General features: G+C 42.9%; 1 protein-coding gene across 2 annotated transcripts in view; it reads right to left on the bottom strand.

Annotated features, from left to right (window-relative positions):
* Window positions 1–22154, bottom strand: part of DTNBP1 (dystrobrevin binding protein 1) — a 100066-nt gene that overhangs the window by 38366 nt on the left and 39546 nt on the right. For both annotated transcript variants that reach the window (XM_027524241.1, XM_027524240.1), the window contains 2 exons: window positions 21847–21979; window positions 7769–7791 (listed from right to left, as the gene is read on the bottom strand). In XM_027524241.1, coding sequence (XP_027380042.1) covers window positions 7769–7791; window positions 21847–21979 — 156 coding nt within the window. The remainder of the gene's footprint in view (window positions 1–7768; window positions 7792–21846; window positions 21980–22154) is intronic.

Raw genomic sequence — 22154 nt, 5'->3', positions numbered from 1 at the left:
AGTCGACAGATCACATGCCCCTTCTCGGACCATCTTCCCTTCTGTCCTCTATAACAACGTCACACTGCCTGGCGCTCCCTGAGACACGCCCCGAGACACGCATCCCCACCTCTGCAGCTGACTGTTCTCAGCCCCCATCAAAAGCAGCTAGCTCTCTTCTTATGCCTGTCGGGTGAATTCTAGCGCTTCCTAGACTTCCACCCCCGTCACCTTTGTTTTCTTCCGCCTGGTCTCACCCAGACCCAAGGCTCCCCACCCACCGCCCCCCGGGGTCAGCCTGCTCCCAGCCCCAGCTCACGGCTGTCTCCTGACATGCAGCAACCCACTGGACACTTCTATCTGTAATGGCATCTCAGACTTAATATGCTCAAGACTGAATTCACTCAGCAAGAATAAAATATTTATGAGTAAATTTAACAAAAGAAGCGAGACTTTGCATATTGAAAATAACAGAACACAGCTCAGGAAAATCAAAGCTGCAAACACATGAAGATGCATCCATGTTCATGGACTGGAAGACACAATATTATGAAAATAGTAATTCTCCCCTAACTGAAGTAGAAATTCAAAACAATCCCTATCAAAATCCCAGCAGACCTTTTTTTTTTTGTAGAAACAGACAAAATGATCCTAAAATTTGTACAGAAATGCAAAGGACCTAAAATAGCCAAAATGATTTTGTAAAAGAACAAAATTCGAAGATTTATACTTCCCAATTTCAAAACTTATTACAAAAGCTACAATAATCCAGGCAGTGTGGTACTGACAATAAGAAAACTGAGAGTCCAGAAATATACTCTTCTTTACATTTATGGCCACTGGTTTCCTGTGACAGCACCAAAGTAGCTCAATGGAATGGGGGAAAAATCTTTTCAAAAAATAGTTCAGAGACAATTGGATACATGTGAAAAACAAAAGCAAACAAACTTAGACTTTTACATCACACAGACACAAAAACTGACTCAAAATGGATCACAGACCTAGACATAAGAGTCAACGATATCAAGCGTTGACAAGGGTGAGGAGAAACCACAACCCCTAGACAGCTGGTGGGAACGTAACCGGTACCACCGCTGCAGAGAACAGCTTGGCAGTTTCTTAAAAAGTTAAGTATAATCTTATCATAGGGCTTCCCTGGCGGATAAGACAGTAAAGAATCTGCTTGCAATGCAAGAGACCTGGGTTCCATCCCTGGATCGGGAAGATCCCCTGGAGAATGGAATGGCAACCCACTCCAGTATTCTTGCCTGGAAAATCCCCATGGACAGAGGAGCCTGGTGGGCTACAGACCGTGGGGTCACAAAGAATCTGACACGACTGAGCACAACACAACCGTATCATATGATCCAGAAATTCCAGGCTTAGTTACATACCCAAGAAAAGTGAAAAGATACGTCTACACACAGGCTTGCATATCAAAGTCTATAGCAGCATTATTCACAACCGTTCCAAACTGGAGACAATCCAAATGTCCACCAACCAGTGAAAGGATAAACGAATTGCAATAAATTCATACAATGGGATATTAATTCAGCAATAAAAAGAACCGTCTACTGATATATGCTACAACATGGATGAACTCCAAAAATTTAACATGACTGAAAGAATCCAGAAGCAAAAATACAACACATCGCATGACTGCATTCGTATGAAAGGTCCAGAAAAGGGAAGTCTACGGAGACAGAAACTGATTAATGACTGCCTGGGGCTGGGAATGCAGAGGGGCAGAAAGGAATGGTGACGGGTGATGAGAATGTTCTAAAACTGTGTTCTGATGATGGCTGCACAATTCTATAAATTTACTAAAACTCACTGAATCATACACTTAAAAATGAATGCAATTTGTGATATGAAAGTCAAATCTCAATAAAACATTTTAAAAAGCATTTCTCTATCAGATATCAAAAAGTTCTGCACTTTTGTGGGGTTACTGGGAACTTGCTTGCATTAATAAACTATTAATTATTATCATTAATCAACTGATACTGTACCTCCTCCTCCCAAAACCAACAGTATCCACTATGGTTCCCTCCCAAATCTGCTCTTCTGCCTGTATTACATTTCCTGGTAAAAGAAAAATCCACCCACATGTCCTAGCCAGAATTCCAGTCATCCTAGACTTCCCACAAGAGTGATGAAATTCTTGATTCTTCAATCTGGGCCTTTCTCTCCATTCTACCACTGCCTTCATTCAAGTCTATGTAGTAGTTTCTCAACCAACCCTTCTTGCTCTAGACCTGCTCTTTTCCAATCTGTCTTCAGAAAACCTATGATCCCAGAAAACCTGCTCTATAATGCAGACTGCCTCCTGTTATCCTAAACTGAACCTTCTGGTTCTCCCATCCCTACCTCATCTCTCCCAGCTACAACAGTGATTGCTGAGCAGTCTTGCCGTGAACAAAAGCGTTTAACATGCACCCCCAAATATGTATATTTTATAACATATACATCAATACCTGTCCTAGTTTATTATAGAAGATGCACAAAAATTGAATTATAAAAGGATGACATAAAAAAAGAAATAGAAGTTCCAGTTTTCTTCTCCACCACTACTGACATTACTCTGGATACTCATGGGCCTCTTTGGAGACCACTAAGCTAAGTCGCTTCAGTCGTATCCAACTCTGTGTGACCCCATAGACGGCAGCCCACCAGGCTCCCCCGTCCCTGGGATTCTCCAGGCAAGAACGCTGGAGTGGGTTGCCATTTCCTTCTCCAATGCATGAAAGTGAAAAGTGAAAGTGAAGTCGCTCAGTCGTGTCTGACTCTTAGCGACCCCATGGACTGCAGCCTACCAGGCTCCTCCATCCATGGGATTTCCAGGCAAGAGTGCTGGAGTGGGGTGCCATTGCCTTCTCCGTGGAGACCACTAGTCCAAAGAAAAAGCCAAAGCTCCTCTGCGTGGCATACAAGCTGTGCGGCATGTGTGCCCTGCCCACGTCTCAACTTCACCCCTCACTACTGTACCCACACACCAGATGCTTCAGCACTCACTAATTGTGGCCTCCTCATTGAACAAGAAGTTCAATTTTAACTTGTGCTCTTGAAATAAGATAAACGTCCCTGCATCTTTGCAGTTGTTCTTTCCTCTTCCTGGAATGTCCTTATTACCTGTTTCTGCCAGGTCGGCATTCAAGTGCCTCTCTCTAAAAGACTGAGTACTCCCACCATAGTGTGCTTATTTCTATTTTAATATTTTTGTCATTGTATTAAAATCATATATTTGCCTTTCTATCCTAGAAGCTTTGCCACTGTGCTTTAGCCCCTTGAGGACAGAGGACAGTGGTATTACCCAACCTGGGTCTCCATTGCCTGCTGCTGCTGCAGCTAAGTCGCTTCAGTCGTGTCCGACTCTGTGCGACCCCAGAGACAGCAGCCCACCAGGCTCCTCCGTCCCTGGGATTCTCCAGGCAAGAACACTGGAGTGGGTTGCCATTTTATTGCCAAATGGCAGCAGAAGAGTTCTGCCTTACGTGTTAAGCTAACTCTTGAATTGACCCAACATGTTCTACCCAAGCTTTCCATCTATCACATCTAAATTCATGACCTGCTGTGGCTACTAAGCCACTGGTATGGATAATTCATATCTGAGTCACCCAAATAAGTGTGACTCCTCATGGCCTCAGAATTCCCCAAGTCAGATGGGGAATTTTATGCCTTCTTTTTCACTCAAATTTAGCCATGATCATCACTGGGAACTGCTCTATCAACGATGTCAAACTGAAATTCTTTCTTTGACCACAAAAAGTGTGGTCAACCACATACTCAACCACCCAAGTGTTTTCCATCTTTAAGGGGAACACCATCCCCAGTACCTCGTATCTTGCTTATTTTACTGGTCTCTTCAGGCCTCTCCTTTCTGGCCTGAATTCCACGGCCAATCATTTTAATCATGATCTTATTAGCACCCAAGATTACGGTGCTCTGCTGACCCATCGTATATGCTCTTTAATTCCCAGCTTTGTGTTACCCAAAGCATTGTTTGTTTTGGTTTGTATTTCTACTTCTGAGCCTAGCCTTGCAAATTCAGACAATCTTGCCTTCCACAGATTTTTTTTCCCCTATGACCTGCCATCCTTTCCTTCTCTGAAGTCTCAGAAAAAGAGATATCCCTCGATCCTCTCCAAGGACAACCTATCTGGGTATTTTTTCTCCATCTTCTCTAGATCTTAATCAAGTCCTTAACGTCTTCAACTTCACCTTCTTCCCTGACCTTGACCCTGATTCTATCTCACGTGACCTTTTCATTTCTTTCCTAAATGTCTCACATGCTTCTGATTTGCAATCTGGAGTCTCCCTTTACAAAGAGCTCTGTCAGGTCACCACTAATCTATTCACTGTTAACTCCAGTGGGATTCCCCATTCTGCTCAACCTTCCTACGTTACTTCCAGCACTGATGACCACTTCTCCTTTAAGCCTTCTCCTCTCTGGACCTTCCTGTCACAGAGCTGTCTTGGGCAGTTTTGATGAGCGCTCTGGCCCTGTATCCTTCACTGGCTTTGCTTCCCAGAACAAAGCCTTAAGTGGGATCACACTCCCTCGGCTGGTCTTAGCCGCCTCTCCCCACATTCTCTGGTGACCCACTCACTGTGACAGCGATGGCCACTAAATCCTGGCATGTTTTCACACTGTCAGTCCGTCCCATTTCTGACATGGCCGGGCAGTGCTATATTAAAGAGGAGATTACAGTAGATGTCCTCTTAGATAACACAGCTGCTCATTTAATTTTTAATAAAGCAGTTAACATAGTAAATCATTAAAAACACACACATGCAAGGGCTTCCCCAGTGGACCAGGGGACATCGGTTCAGTCCCTGGTCTGGGAAAATCCCAGAGGCTGTGGGGCAACTGCAAAGCCTGAGCATCCTAGAGGCCGAGCTCTGCAACCAGAGAAACCACCGCGATGAGAAGCCCGCGCACGACGACTGGACGGCAGCCCACACTCGCTGCCACGGGAGACAGCCTGGGCACAGCAGTGACGAGCCAGAGCAGCCAAGACAAAGGCTTTTTAAAAACACAGATACAGACACTTTAACTTCAAATATAACCATACTTTTTTCTGAGTTCTTTGACTATAGGTCCACTGGTTGAAAAAAATCTTTGTATAAGCCACCTATTCAGCACTGGATAAAAGTTCCAGCCTATTTTTAAAAGCAGAAAGGGAATTTAAGAAGTGAGAAACAATTTGTGTATGGGCTCTTTCAGAATTTTTATTATTTTCCCCCAAGTCTTTTTTAATTTCTAATTTAACATTTTACAGTAATTTTTTAAAAAGCTATTTACCTGTATCAGGTCTTCCAAAGCAGTCAACTTAATTTTCTTAAAAACAGTTCTCCTTAAAACGGAGGTTTCATGATTTTATTTGGTATTTAATTAAACTGTGTATTAAATGTTGGTATTTAATTAAACTGCATATTAAATCCTGGAGAGAGTGTGGAGAAAAGATCCCCACTGTTGGTGGGAATGTAAATTGGTATAACCACTATGGAAAATAGTATGGAGGTTCCTTGAAAAAATAAAATAAAACTACTATATGATCCAGCAATCCCATCCCTGGGCATATATCTGGAGAAAACTAATGTAAAAATATACTTGCACCCCAATTTATTTACTCTACGTGTAGTTATAATAATGGGGTTCCTTCTCACTGAAAATTAAAAAATTAAGACTTTAAAGATCTTACCCTTTTCATATCGTATAATATTCAAGTGACTAACACTAAAGAGTTTAAAGAAAGGCAATATTGGAGAGAAAAGAGAAAACCTTCCTGCTGCCAATATTAAAAAAAAAACAAAACAAATAATGAACCATTTCAATAATACTGTAGAGATTTGCTAGATATATCTTAAGTGCAAGATAAAGATGAACTCATTAACCTCAATGGAGTACAGAAGGAAGAATCCAGAACTCAGTGGATCACACTGATCTATGTCACTAACCTTGAGGGTTACTAATTTTGCCCCGAAAAGTTAGTTCTTCCCCAACTTACCAAAAAGCTTCTAAATATAACTACAACTTGAATAAAACAATTGGAGGAAGTAATATTTTTTGTTTTCCTGAAATGTATAAAGGAAAAACAAAGGCAAAAGCAACGTTCAAAAAATAACAAACTACTGTATCTTTGAACGAATTCTCTTCTCCAGTAATGTCTTGGAAGACTAGTTATATTTTTTTATTGCAAGCTACACATGCTTTTGAAGTATTAGCAAAACACTCAAGAGGAAATAATTTTTAATGAATATTAGTTCTTTAAAAAACTAGATTATGATACAATAATCCATTTAAGGTTTGTTCTAATTGAGAGCTTTAACTGGCCTGTGGGTTGGATGTGCTGTTAAGTGTTGTACATAATTAGGGATATATGTAAAAACAAGATATTTCAGCATGAATTGAATTATTCTATCAGGTAATACCTAACACTATCTACCCTCTTGCAAACTGCTGGTCTCCTCTTTTTCTGGAATACTGTCACACAAAAAGAAAAAAAAAGCCTCAGTACTGAGATGCAAGCAAAGCTGACATGTTGCATAATCTGGGTCTCTGCCTTGTCTTTTAATATTAACTTGATTTTTTTTCTTCCCCCAATACAGTATAAGAAGACGCTAGTAGACTAAAAGAAAGGAGGAGAGAGAAAATAACACCTTATGGGGATTTCAAATCTTATTTTAAACCAGTGATGAAAAATAATGTACATGAGTTGTGGTTCACAAATTGATTAAGAATAATGATAACCATGATAATACATCAGATCATGACCATTTAACATCGCCCTTAACAAACTGGCGAACTAAATCATTCACTATAACTTCAGCCAAACAGAAACCCAGCCAAGTCAAGTCAGTTTAATAACAGATGTAGCAGGAATAAGCCTCTATACCTTTTATCTCAAGTATTAGTTGCTTTCTCTAAAACATCCAAACATATCACACAGATAAACAATTCAACTGTAAATAATGTTCTGGAAAAATCTTTAACCAGTAACTCAAAAAGTCAATACCAGTTTATAAATGAAACATAAAAACAACAATTCAGAGTCTTCTCAGTTACTGAAATTCTCTGAGAATAGAAATTTCACTACTCAACCTCTAAAGCATAATTGAAAAGTGGCAAGCTGGAAGGGCTTTGAGCTTCTGAAAGTCTGTGGTTTTCCCTATTTTTCATGAGTGTTTCCAAGAGTCAGCACGACCAAGAATTATTTCTCATGCTCACTTGCAAAAGTTCCCTAAAATTAAAAAGCAATGCTAGGCACTTTTAGTGTCTCAGAATATAGCTCAGCAAAGCTTACGATTTTACAGATAAGCTTGAAAAAGGTAGAGAGACTTATCCAAAGTTACAAGACGGTGGCTGAGCAGGCCCGGCACTGAACACCTTGCAGGCGGGTCAGGCGACTCGGTTGCCTGCAGGGCCACCTCTATCACCATCACCTCTCCGTGTGGCCCAGACTCTCTCCACACAACAGAAACCAGAATCTTCTCCAATTGTGATTCTCAGCAACCTCTAAGTCAGCATTATGTCATCCTAACATACTATTTATGATGCCACTAGCAGATACTCTCACTTGGTACATGTGTTACAGCTGAAAAAGAATATCAAAACCACCGTGATTAAATAAATTGATAAAACAGTATTAAGCAAACTTGCATTTTCTGATGTAAACTGTCTGATTTAAAGAAAAAGGAATGCATTCTTTCATTATCATCAAGAGAAAACATCTGACATCAATTAACTCTCATCTACTTTAAAGTGAAGAATTAAACACAAAATTACCTTTGAAGGTTTCAAGTTCCTTCCTGTAGGAAAAACAAAGAAAACATGTATTTATTAATCTACTCCCAATGGAAACTGCTCTTAGATTATAATAAAATATTAAGTACTTTAATTGCTGAGAGTGGCATTTCTAGATACTCAAATAAAGTCCCTTACTCTTTGAAATTACCAATACAGTTAGCCTAAAGCTACTATTCTCAGTTTTTCTATTACTCTACTAATAGTTCAAAAAAGTTCTACCAAAATTTAAACTATTAAAACACTGAAACACTTAAACAAAACAAAAAAACATAGAGCATTTTAATGCCAGCCATGAACCATCTAATATATTTAACTACCAGTTTATAAAAGCAACTTACTTTTCCCTTCATGGATAAATAATAGAGTTTTTAAAAATCTTTAATTAAAAATCATTCAAAAGAGGAGCAGTTATTTCCTTTTCTAAATGAAAGGGGAAATCATATATCAAAGGGCTGAAGTCCACAGACCATCCTGTCACAAAAGGGCCAAGCCTCCGGGAAACCCTCTGGTGTGTGATTTTGTGTCAGTCAGGAATGCTGAAACACAGTCTCCTAGGAGACGTACATCCAGGGAAGATAGATGAACAGTCGTAAAACATTTTTGACAAAGAAGTCAAAAGCAAGTTTTTTTCAGGTTTTCCTTAATAATTTTATGATTATATTTTTCTCAGTATCAGTACTAATTAAAAGTAATTTTAAGGAGGCAAATTTATTTGTAAAGGCTTATCCCACTTAAAATATGAGATGTTTGTCTTTTATTTGCATGAGGGGTTTAACTAAATATCTAGAGCTATTCTGGATTTTCAAATCAGAATTCCTCATTGCTAATTACAATACTGCTCATGTTCCTAAACAGTTGACTACCATGACCAGCTGGCCAGGGAGGACTGGCAAGCTGCCCACTGAAAAGCCAGTGTTCTTAAAACAGGTTCTTAAATCACGTGGTCGTATCACTTTTTTTTTTTTTTCCTAAAAATACTAACTCATGATAACATTACTCTAGCGCCAGAGTTCATTAACTAAGGAATAAAAAAGTTACTTTCAATCCTGTCTTTAAAATGGGTGCAATCATTTCCCTTGGGCCAATAGCCCAGCTTCATTCTTAAAAGATCAGGTAGAAAGTAAACCTGCCTGAAACCTATTTTACATTCCAGTAATGGGATGAAGATGCCTGGAGAAGGAAGTGGCACCCCACTCCAGTATTCTTGCCTGGGAAACCCCAGGGACGAGGAGTTTGGCGGGCTACGGTCTATGGGGTCGCAAGAGTCGGACATGACTTAGCGACTGAACAACAACAAATGGGATGAAAGCTGAGAAGGCCTGAGAGAAAGGCAGCATCCTAAGGGGGCGCCTTCACGTATCCCTCCAGACGCCCTCGTGAGCCATTCCCCACGGCCACCGAGGGGTGGGCAGGGTGACAGAACACTTGGTTCAGTATTCCTTCTTTTTTTTTTTTAATATTTATTTGCCTGTGCCAGTCTTAGTTGCAGCATGGGAACTCTTAGATGTGTCCTGTGGAATCTAGTTCCCTGACCAGGGATCGAACCTGGGCTCCCTGCATTAGGAATGCCAAGGCTTAGCCACTGGATGACCAGGGAAGTCCCTCAGTTCAGTACTCTAAACAGTAATTCTCTTTTCTCTGATTACAGTCTTCAGAGAGCCTCTGCTTTCCTTCTTTTGGAACCCAAAACAGTGAAATTTCAAAAAGGCACCTCCTGTTTTAAGAAAAGGTGAAACTGGGAAGAATGATTGCACAGTCTTCCCTTACTGCTACCCCAAATAACAACCATGGAGCCAAGAATCCAGTGTCTGTGTTAGTAATGAGTCAGTGAAGTCAAAGTCACTCAGTCGTGTCCAACTTTTTGTGACCCCATGGACTACACAGTCCATGGAATTCTCCAGGCCAGAATACTGGAGTGGGTAGCCTTTCCCTTCGCCAGGGGATCTTCACAACCCAGGGATCGAACCCAGGTCTCCCGCATTGCAGGTGGATTCTTTACCAGCTGAGCCACAAGGGAAGCCCAGTAATGAGTCATTGCCCGATTAAGAGCTTTCACTGGAGTTACTGTGCCCACCTTCCAACCTGCTGGCTGCCTCATCAAAACAATGGGAAGCTGCTATGAGAAAAGAGTCAAGGTGAGCAGGGTGCCTCCTTCTAGGCCCTTATTTACAGAATATCCTGACCCATGGCAATTCAAGAAACTTCCAAGAGAGTTTCTTTCAGAAAGTAAGAGAGTCCTGTACCCAATTCCTTAATCAAGAAGACAGTGGAGACGGGGGTGGTACAGGTGACTGTGGTTTAAGGTAAAGATCACTATGACGGAAGAATTTTATAAGTTTAAAGACCTAATAAAGAAAAGCAATAGCCCTGAAAGCCTTGAAGTGTCGTAATTTTTAGGACAGACTCCATAATGCCAGCGGAGAAGGCAATGGCATCCCACTCTAGTACTCTTGCCTGGAAAATCCCATGGATGGAGGAGCCTGGTGGGCTGCAGTCCATGGGGTCGCTAAGAGTCGGACACGACTGAGCGACTTCACTTTCACTTTTCATTTTCATGCACTGGAGAAGGAAATGGCAACCCACTCCAGTGTTCTTGCCTGGAGAATCCCAGGGACGGGGGAGCCTGGTGGGCTGCCGTCTATGGGGTCACACAGAGTTGGACACGACTGAAGCGACTTAGCAGCCATAATGCCAGAGGCAACAGCATCCAGGAGTACAGAAGGTATAAGAGAAGGGAGGGAAGACAGTCAGGGTCAAAGTGAAGGTGTGGAAGCTGAATGGTGTAGGTTATCTTCAGGAAAGAGCAAGCCCGTTGGGACAGCAGGCTGAATGAAGAGAAAGTGGTGGGAGACGAGGTTGAAGAGGCAGAGGCTTCTGAGTGCCCGGCTAAAAGGATCTGCTTTTATTTTTAGCAGGAGAATATCACAAGCAAAGCCATGCTTCAGGAAGAATGTTCTAGTTGTGACGGATAGACGTACTGACAGCGGGGAAGAATGAAGCAGGGAGCACCTAAGAAACTATTAGAGGAGTTTGAAGAAGATCTAATTAGTGCCCGGAAGGAGCAAGTGCAGTGGCAACAGCAACAAAGCATGCTCAGTCGCTCAGTCACATTCAGCTCTTCTGCGACCCCACTGAATGTAGCCCACCAGGCTCCTCTATCGGATTCTCCGTGCAAGAATACTGGAGTGGGGTGCCATTTCCTCCTCCAGGGCCAATGAAGGGAGGGGGTCCAATTTGAAAACGCTGGGGAGAAGAGTCAACAGACCATGGCAATTGACCCATGGGAAGAAGTATATAACCATGAGGCTTCCTGTCTGCATCACTGGAAGGAAAGGGAATTCATCAGCAGAAAACAGGAAGAGGAACAGATTTTGGAGGGCAGTGCGTAAGTTCCATTTGGAACATAATGAAATAATCTGGGAGCTTGGAAACCTAAGGCTGGAGATGCTGAGCCATGACTCCCAACCCTTGTAACCCACTCAAAGACTTAGCTCCCCCACTTCCCACTCAGTCCTGAAACCACTCCAGCGTGGCTTCCAGACCCAAGCTCTGCACAACAAGACCACTGACAACCACCCTGCTGCCAAAGGCGATGTTCGCTCTCACTTTTCATCTGAATCCCTCAGCAGCAATTGACTCAGCTGGTGATTCCTTGAGAGCATTTTCTCGACTTTTCCTCCTCCTCTCCCAGTTCCTTTTGCTACTTCTCTGCCCCTTCCAGACCACAAGATGCCTGAGCTTTGCCAGCTTGGTCCCAGCCCCCTTCTTAACTTACTTGCTCTCACAAGGCAATTCATCCAGCTCCGTGGCCTTAAATGCCACCCACAGGCTCTCAATTTATACTTCCTGTCTTGATCTCTTCTTGGAGCTCTAGACTCATACGAAACTGCCTATCTGAGAATACTGCTTGGAAGTGAAGCAGGCGTCCCAGCAACACTTGCAAAAGAGCCTGTTCTTCCTACAGTCTCCCCCACCTCCACTCAGGCCATCACCACACTCCTCAAGCCTTGGTTGATCCATCTCCCTCCTTCGCCACATCCAATCCACCAACAAAACCTGTTAACTCTATCTCAAAACGTGCCCCGAATCCATCCAATTCTGTCCATCACTCCTACTGTCATGATAAATATCATGAAAAGGGACTTCCTTTTCCAGGAGATAAATACTCATTTTCTTATACTGAACGTAACCTCTGAGTTTGATCATTCATTCAACAACAAAAAAATGTATTGATGTATTGTGCCTTAGACACTAGCAATGTGAGGAATAGCAGCAGGAATAATGCTAGGGTTGAGTTATGTACGCGCCACAACCTCAAGGAAATTTAGTGAGGGATACAGAAGTAAAGCAACAGTCAGAAGTTGATGTCATAGATTAGCACTCTGCTAATGCCAGCCACGCTGAGGATTCTCCAGGAATACAGAGGAGGGGGTGACTCACACACCGAGGAAAGGCTTCCTGGAGAAGCCAGGACTGAACTGAGTCTTGAGGGAAAGTGTAAGTGAGGAGAACAGGTAACACTGATGAGAACACTGCAGATACTTTCCTCTTGACCATTAATGTCACCTTCTCAGCTCACCAAGTGAAAAGGCACAGGTGAGCAGGAGTTTTAAGTTCTGGTCACTCTCCAAACTCTATCAGAAATGGTTAATGGTAATCATCAATGTAAAACAGTATCCAAGTTAGTCTTTTCCATGAAGACATCCATCACACCCACATGGCCGTCTCCTCTCACTCACCTCCTACAGGACTCACGTCCATCAGTGCTATAACACTGGTACACTGCCTTGTAACGCCACAATTTCCATACGGGTGTCATCCCTATGGGGCTACCCAGGTGGCACTAGTGATAAAGAGCCCGCCTGCCAATGCAGGAGACGTCAGAGATTCGGGTTCCATCCCTGCGGCAGGAAGATCCCTGGAGGAGGGCATGGCAACCCACTCCAGTATTCTTGCCTGAGAATCCCATGGACAGAGGAGCCTGGAAGGTTATAGACCGTAGGGTCGCACAGAGTCAGACACAACTGAAGTGACTTAGCACACATACCATCTCTACAATCACACTGCCGAAATCCTGAAGTGCAAAGATTATGTGTCATCTGCCCTGACCACATGTGTGCACAGGGTCACACACGACATACACTCAGCAAGTCAGGTTACCAAGAACTCTGGCTGCAGAAGGACTAAACATACCTGCTTCTTAAAAGAAGCCCTTATTCTAACTAGGGGGGAATTTATTCTTTATTAAAAAATAAAAGCTTGGCCACGTAGTAATTCATCTGATATGATAACAACTTGTTTGCCTCTTGCAATTTCAAAACTCTGAGTCTCTTCATTTCCAAAGTTTAATAATATTTTCAGAAGATCAATTAAGTAGGAAGAATTGAAATGCCTCCCTTTAGGTTTTTACTATATTTTAAATTTTACTCAGTTCAGCAAATGCTATCACAAAATTTAGCATGACAAACCCCTGAAACTAAAACATTCAACAAATAACACTAGACTCAAAATCTAATAATATTTCCAAAGGGTGAAGCTGCTATTTCATCATTTTATCCACAGGGGTTGAGTTATGAGGGCAGAATAAAAACAAAAAAAAGCATCACATTAACAAATAAATCCATGGAATGTTGCAAGAAGTATATTAAATCTGTGCATGTATAGAAGTCAACTAAATCAGACCCACAGATGCAAACAGATTGGAGCCCTGGATAAATGTCTCCACAAACACAATCATCTCAGAGATGGAAGGATACTTTCTTTAAACACTAAACTGCTTCCCCAGGACAAACCCATGTCAAAAACCTAACACAATGATTCTAGATGGCAAAATACCATTCAAAATGTAAGGTGCAAGATCAATTCTAACCTTTTTTCCACATTTGAAAATATTTAGGGGCATTTTTTTTTGTATTGACCAGCAATACTTTTTGTATTAAACACAGTAGAAGAGTTCCCTTTGCTATGACTGAGGGCTAGGAAAGATCTTACCAGACCTCTCTCCTGAAAGACCAGCTACTACCCACTCTTATTTAATCTTTTAAGCATTCTGCAGTCCTGAAGATGTGTACCCTTACTGGCTTGGTGAGTTTGTGGCTGAGAGGGTAGAAGTTGGATAAAGTTCTTGGGCCTCCCTTGTCACTCAGATGGTAAAGAATCCGCCTACAATGCAGGAGATCTGGGTTCGATCCCTGAGTTGGGAAGCTCCCCTAGAGAAGGGAAAGGCTACCCACTCCAGTATTCTGGCCTGGAGAATTCCATGGACTGTACAGTCCATGGGGTCGCAAAGAGTTGGACACGACTGAGTGACTTTCATTCTCAAGGGCGAGAAGAGCTGGCCCACGTGCTTGAGGTAATTTTCTCAAAACTTTAGAAGCCCTGTTGTCATTTGCTCCTTACACAGATCCTACAGAGGGGGTATGTTACAGAATGAGACATCTTTATTACACAGAATGAGAGGAAGCAATAACCAATAACAGAACCCAAGAGAATAACAGAACCACAGCATCCACAATGGCAGCAGAGAAAACTGAGGGTGCGAGTGTTAGAGATGGCTTCCAGAGGCCAGGCAAATAAGGACTGGTTTGTCAATGGGCACAGTTACCTAAAGAGTTAAGAAGAGAAATACAGGTTAAGTATTTAAAGTGCATCATGGATTTGGCCTCCATGGAAGTCTTAACATAACACAGCCTTAGACCACCTTTCTCTGGCAACCTCAGTTGAACTCTGGTGTGTTGTGCATCTTGTCCATTCACAAGCAACCTGTTAGAATGATCTACCTTGTTGACTACTGGCTATTTTTGTAGTTCTAGAAACATTCTTGCTGGGATACAGTTAATCTATTTGGAAACAGCTTGATCTCTTTGATGCTTGCTTTTCTGATTAGTTAAGCAGATCTGGAACGGGGCTCAGTCAAGGGCCAACTGTTAAGGGAAGCTTTCCCGAGGAATTTCCCCAGGAATTCTCAGTCTCTGGCTGACAGGCACTGCTAACTAATCCTAACGGGTGCGGTCCCCTCCTCCTCCTCCTCTCTGGGTCGTTTGCTCATGTGAATGACCGGTCCCCTGCTGAACTTTCCGGGGAGCCCTCTGCAGATTCTCGGTATTCCTGCTCTCTGGTTCTGAGCCCTGTAAACTCCAGCTGTCTTGAGTTTCCAGACGCTCAGCTCCACTCTTCAGCTCAGAGGGCCTGCCAGACTCTACCTGGTTTTCCTTTCTGCACGCAGCCTGGAAACTCTGCTGGCAGAATGCTGGAGCCACCACGGGGCTTGTCTCCTACTGACCAAGGATCTCTTCTCCTCTCTGCCCAGTGTAAAGTGTCCCAATGAGTGTTATTTCATTTACTGTGTCTGGTTTTTGGCTGGGTCAGGGGGAGAGTCAGTCTGCTTCCACGTTCTTCCACCTGGGGAGGACCCTTTACATAGAAGCGCTGCCTGAGGGGACACTGCTCATCTGTTTCCCACTCAGCACCCAAACCACCCTCCACACAGAACCTCAGGGGCTACTTAGTTGCTGCCTTCCTGCCCGTCTCCACCAGACCTCCTCTTCTGGTTCCAGTCACCTTCACCTTGGAGAATGCCCCTAGCTCCTCCTTGTCCTATTCTCAGCAAAGCCAGGCCTGTGGCAAGTCTGCCCAGCACAATCCCCTCAACTCTCTGAAATGTCATTTCTTGAAGCTCAGGAGTTTGGTGGGTTATTCTCTAGAATGTAAGCTGGTCAAATACTACTAAAGACATGCCATAACATCTCAAATCTATCATTCTTTGCCCTAAAGACTTTTCTAAACTTAGTCTGCATAATTTCAGATGTGCAGATGACACCACCCGTATGGCAGAAAGCAAAGAGGAACTAAAGAGCCTCTTTTCTAAACTTAGTCTGCATAACCTCAGATATACAGATGACACCACCCTTATGGCAGAAAGTGAAGAGGAACTAAAGAGCCTCTTGAGGAAAGTGAAAGAGCAAAGTGAAAAAGCTGGCTTAAAACTCAACATTCAAAAAACTAAGATCATGGCATCCAGTCCCATCACTTCATGGCAAATAGATGGGGAAACAATGGAAACAGTGACAGACTTTATTTTCTTGGGCTCCAAAATCTCTGCAGATGATGACTGCAGCCATGAAATTAAAAGACACTTGTTCCTTGGAAGACAAGCTGACAAACCTATACAGCGTATTAAAAAGCAGAGACATCACTTTGCTGACAAAAGTCCAGCTAGTCAAAGCTATGGTTTTCTCAGTAGTCATGTATGAATGTGAGAGCTGGATCATAAAGAAGGCTGAGCGTTGAAGAACTGATGCATTTAAACTGTGGTGTCAGAGAAGACTCTTGAGAGTTCCTTGGACTGAGGAGATCAAACCAGTCAATCCTAAAGGAAATAAACCCTGAATATTCATTGAAAGGACTGATGCTGAAGCTTCCACACTTTGGCCATCTGATGCCAAGAGCCAACTCATCGGAAAAAACCCTGATGCTGGGGAAGATTGAAAGCAAGAGGAGAAGGGAACGACAGAGGATGAGAAGGTTGGATGGCATCACTGACTCAATGGACATGAGTTTGAGCAAGCTCCGGGTGATGGTGAAGGACAGGAAAGCCTGGCGTGCTGCAGTCCATGGGGTTGCAGAGAGTCAGACAGGACTGAGGGACTAAAAAACAATAGCAACAAAACTTAGTCTACAGTCCACATCAACAGCAACAACACAAACACAAAGAAGAGCACAGTTCCTTAGCTTTAGCTGTAATACATAAAGCAAAAGGAACAATGACTCTTTCAGAATATGCCTGGGCGCTAAATCATATCAACCGAAGCTGTGCCCCCCCACTCACAAGAGACAGTTTATAAGGGATAACAATTAAGTTTCAAAGCCTAAATGAATTAGTGAAAAATGCTTCTAGAGTTCAGTATGCCCCGAAGCAGATTTCAAGTCCAATGGAAGGCTGTGTTAAAATTATGAGTCATTTATAATTAAGCTAACTTACTAAAATCACACTGTTCTTTAAGATGCAGCTATTTTCAGAGAAATTCTGATGGTATGCTCCAAACTGAAGGGGAAAACAAAGGATCTAGAACTCTGGAAGTAAAAAATATTTTAATTAGATCGCTAGCTTATATATGATTTTAATGTCATTATTATGAAAGAATCTCAACAATCATTCTAAGGAATATTATGGTAGTACTGAAAAGATCACAAACTTAGGGAGCTCTGAATTGTACCTTTCCATTTAGCGCCTCTTCTTCACTCTCCTCTTCTCACTCTCCTTCTTCACTCACCTGCAGCCCCTCTGCAGGGGAGGGTGTCCTCTCCATCCCCGTGCGCTTGCCTCCTTACTCAGGCCTCAGTCCTCACGTGTCCTCCAGGAAGGGCCCTCCCTCCCCACCACTGTCACATTACCCTGCTTTATTTTCTTCAATACAATTGTCTGAAAGTATCCTTTTTAAAAATCATGTACACATTTACCATCTATTTCTCCCCACATCCGTGACTACAAATGCAAATGTTACTCGCTCAGTCGTGTCCAACTCTTTCCGACTCCATGGACTGTAGCTCACTAGGCTCCTCTGTCCGCAGAATTCTCCAGGCAAGAATACTGGAGTGGGTAGCCATTCTCTTCTCCAGGAGATCGAACCCAGGTCTCCCGCATTGTAGGCAGACACTTTACCATCTGAGCCACCAGGGAAGCCACATCATATAGCCAACCCTTATATTACATGTTATCTCCTCCAGAGCCAGAAAAGAAAAATCACTAGTTTAGTTTGTAGGGCTGCTTGTTAAAGAGGAAGGAAGTTTATTTCTAAGAGACTCTTCCCTTGTGGACCACAGATGTTTAATTTGGAGTTTTGGAAAAATTTTTCAATGGTATACTATAGGATACCAACTCACGGAATTTTAATATATATTACACACAAACTGGTTCTGTAAGCAAGTAAGCTGTGAAGTGGTGAGTCAAACGTATTTCTCTATCATGAGAATTCTCAGAACCCTTAACACACTGGCATGTACTACGTGTAATACATCACCATGTGTACGTGTACTACAAAGTTAAATGAGGCAAATTCAGGCTCAAGTGTTTCTGGAACTTATTTGATCGTGGACTGTTTTATCAGAGGCTATCTTTTCAGTCCTCTGTTCCTGCAAAATACATCAGGAAGTGCTGCAGCTAACAAAAAACAAAAAAATTATGTTTATCAAAACAGTACACGTATATTCCTTAGGTCAAATAGTACCCACAAGGGTTCATGATGAAGCAGATCAGTGCCTCACTCAGTGCTCCCCATCTTTCTGTCCTTTTTTTTTTTTTTTTAAACCACATCAGGCAGCATGCAAGGTCTTAGTTCCTAGCTGCTGCCTGCTGCCGCCAAGTCACTTCAGTCGTGTCCGACTCTGTGTGACCCCATAGACGGCAGCCCACCAGGCTCCCCCGTCCCTGGGATTCTCCAGGCAAGAACACTGGAGTGGGTTGCCATTTCTTTCTCCAATGCACGAAAGTGAAAAGTGAAAGTGAAGTCGCTCAGTCGTGTCTAACTCTTAGCGACCCCATGGACTGCAGCCTAACTTGCTCCTCCCTCCATGGGATTTTCCAGGCAAGAGTCCTGGAGTGGGATGCCATTGCCTTCTCCGTTAGTTCCAGACCAGGGATCAAACTGACGCCCCCTGCACTGGAAGAGCAGACTCTCAACCACTGGACTATAAGGGAAGTCCCTGTCCTGCTTTTTTGAAAGCAGCTACAGTCAGTTCTTCCAGTATTTACCTCATTTTTTCTAAAGAACATGTCAACACTGATATTTATTCATTTTTTCCCATTTTAAATATTGCTTACTGATTTCCTGCTGTGAAAGCTGAGGATTAGCTTCCTTCAACCCCTCCCATCCCTCCACACAAACATGCCTCCACTGCATCTTCCCAATAACCTACAATTCTGGCTTGACTCCATATGCCATACTTAATTATTATCAGAATATATATATATATGTATAAAATCTATAACTGAGCCATGTACTGTATCATTTCTTTTCTTGTAAAATTGCATTTTCTTAGTGTTAAGAGTCATCTTATTTGCTTAGTTTTTTAGAAAACATTCCTATCACTAATACATAATCAAACTCTCCAATCAGAGCTTATAAACCCAGCTCAACGTGCTCACACACACTAGACAGTCTCCCCTGGAAAACACTGCTCCTGGAATCCTCTGGGGGATCTTCCTGCTTCTGTCTGGGCTGCTCTCCAGACCCGCTGAAGCTTTTCTTCACCATCATCCGAGGAATTCTGTTTCTCTAGAACTGGACACATCCGCTAAGAGCAGCTCGTCTCTCTTCCACACTCCGTCTTCCTTCTTACTGGTTTATTCCCTAATTTGTAGAGCGTATCCTCTGGCCACTTCCTGATAAAGTCTGCACATGAGCTAAACTGGAGCCCCTTGTATGTCTGGAAGTTACTATTTCTTCACACTGACTGAAACTTTAGCTAAGTAAATAAAATGAAAGGGAAAGTTGCTCAGTCGTATCCAACTCCTTGTGACCCCATGGACTATACAGTCCATGGAATTCTCCAGGCCAGAATACTGGAGTGGGTATTCTGGAGATCCAGAATACTGGAGTGGGTGATACTGGAGATCCAGAGGATCTTCTCAACCCAGGAATCAAACCCAGGTCTCTCCCCTTGCAAGCGGATTCTTTACCAGCTGAGCCACAAGGGAAGCCCAAGGATACTGGAGTGGGTAGCCTATCCCTTCTCCAGCAGATCTTCCTGATCCAGGAATCGAACCGGGGTAAGTAAACATACAGTAAAAATCATTTTCTACTTACGGGGTTGCTGCGGAAAAGCTGCAGTTCCTTAGGACCTTTAGGAAGGCTTTCATGATTTTTCACCCTGACCCTAGTGCAGTGTACAAAAGCACGTCCTGAAGACGGCTCTCTCCCCACTCATTACGTCCTTGCTGGACCCTTTCCAACTCAGTCATATCCTTCCGTTCTGAACAATTTTCTTGTATTATTACTTCTTTAGTGAATTTGTCTCCTCTTTTTCTCTTCCCTTTCTTTCTCAAGCTCCTAGTATATAGGACTTAAAAATTAACTCTCCAATTTTCTAAGCATTCTCAGCTTTTCTCAGTCTTTTTGTTCTTGCATGTAAAAGTTTACATTATCTTTTGTTCTTTTAAAACAACTTTATTTTTTAATTATTTATTTTTGACTGCAGTGGGTCTTCGCGGCTGGGTGCAGGTTTTCTCTAGTCGTAGCGAGAAGGGGACCACGCTTCGTTTCAGGGTGTGGGCTTCTCACTGGGGTGGCTTCTCTCGATGTGGAGCACAGGCTCTAGGTGCGCGGGCTTCAGTAGTGTGACTCCCCAGTTCTAGAGTGCCGGCTCAGTGGTTGTGGCACGGGCTTAGTTGCTCCATGGCACGTGGAATCTTCCTGTACTAGGGATTGAACCCGTGTCCCCTGCACTGACAGGTGGATTCTTATCCATTGTACCACCAGGGAAGTCGTAACATCGTCTTTTAATGCTTCACTTAAAGCCTTCTACTTCTACAATCACGTATTTGATGCCCAAGAGCTTTCTTGTTCTCTAATTATCCCTTCTCTAGAGCATCCTGTTTGTGCCTCATAAATGCAAAATGGTCTCCTGTAAGATACACCTGAGGTTATTAATTAGTTTTTGTTCTTAAGTTTTCTTCTGCTCCCATCACAGTATCCCATTCCTCTGTGGGTCTTTAAAAATAATTACTATTTTTAATTTATTTTGGCCCTGTTCGTTTTGGAACCTTTCTTCAATTGGGTATACTCGTTAGCTGAGCATTCATACTTAAGAGTGAGGCACCGCCAGGCTGATGAGAAGCATACAGAGGTGTGGGGCCCATCGTCAGGGGCGCTAGGGTGCAGACCCAGCGTTTCATCAGAGGCTCCCAGTGTCCATCCCTGCAGCTCCTTTCTCGCAGGCTGGTCAGGCTCTCAGATGACCTCTCCAATTCTCTGCCCAGGGGAGACAAGTCTGACTGCCAGGGTTCTGGGAGGCACCAGAAAGAGGCCTAACGAATGATGTAATCTTTTAAGAAGTCTTTCAAATGCTAGTCAAGAAAAGTTTTACAACAGGATAGAGGAAAGCAAATGGCTTGCCCCAGAGCACAGAATCAGTAGCCAATGGAGCCGGGACTGGCGTCTTCTGATTCTATCAACAGTACTCTCTTTCTGTGACACCACCCCAGATCTAAAATGATATTTCCGTTACGTGACACATGTTAAGACTTGCCCAGTCCACTCTGGCTTTTACTTAAATTACAGATGAGGCTGTTCTCCAAACACTTACTTTTCATTTTGTAACATATAAACTATAATGTACTAATGTATCTAATATATCTAAGTCACTGGGTGAGAGTGAAGAAAAGAACGACAAATAAAATTTCAGTGTTCCAAATCTTATTACCCATCTCCAGCTCTGGTTCGCCAGTGTTCCAAATCTCATTACCCATCTCTGGCTCACCCAGTGAAAACAGTGACCACGATGCCCACTGTGGCAGGGCATGCACTGCGTCTGGTAACGGCTGCCTCACAGACTCCTCACCACGACTCCAGGAGGCGGGGACACTGTCATGGTCACTGTAAGCTACACACATTGAGGCTAAGAGATTCAATAACTTCCTGAAGGTCTCATGCACAGTATGTGACAAAGCTGAGCGCCTTTCCAGTCAGCACTCAGGTTCCTTTTCCTCCTGCTCTAAAGGAAAGACAAGAAAAGGAAGCAAAGGGAAAAGGCCACCCAGGATCTGCCGCTTGGAGGACACGAGGTCAGGGGTTCTCCTCTCTCGGACGTTCTGTCTGTTGCACTGCTCCCTCCACCGTTGATCCCATACTCAGCTTTTCAGAACTCATCTCCATAAAACGGCAACTGATAGTGATACCAACAAAACCAAACCAAGCAAAACATGTTTGGAAAGCTCATTAAAGAGCTTTACCTGAAACCCCCGTCTTTTATCACCCCAAACTTATAAAGAGTAGCGTGTAAGGTTCTGTGGGAAACTTTGAGATTGCACATGAGTATCGGGGCCAATTTCCCAAACTCACCTCTTATTTTTCTTGTAATTTTCCAGTTGCTGGGACTGCATATGTTTGTGTCTCTCTAATTCACACTGTCCACATAAATCCTCCAGATTCAGCAGGTGGTTTTCTACCTCCTCAAAACTAGCCTCTAAATGAGCTGAAAGTATACAAGGTCAAAAGAAGAAATGAACGTCAAAAAGCAGAATCCTTGATCATGGAGAAAAGAAAAAGTGTCTAGAAGTTAAAAGTTTGAACTGTTGAGATTATTTTGCATTTATTTAAAAATTTTATTAAACTTTCTTGAAGCAAAATGTACCAACATTAAAATATAT

This window comes from Bos indicus x Bos taurus, chromosome 23 (genome assembly GCF_003369695.1).
Source record: "Bos indicus x Bos taurus breed Angus x Brahman F1 hybrid chromosome 23, Bos_hybrid_MaternalHap_v2.0, whole genome shotgun sequence".
NCBI lineage: Eukaryota > Metazoa > Chordata > Mammalia > Artiodactyla > Bovidae > Bos > Bos indicus x Bos taurus.
This window is presented reverse-complemented; position numbering and strand designations above follow the sequence as displayed.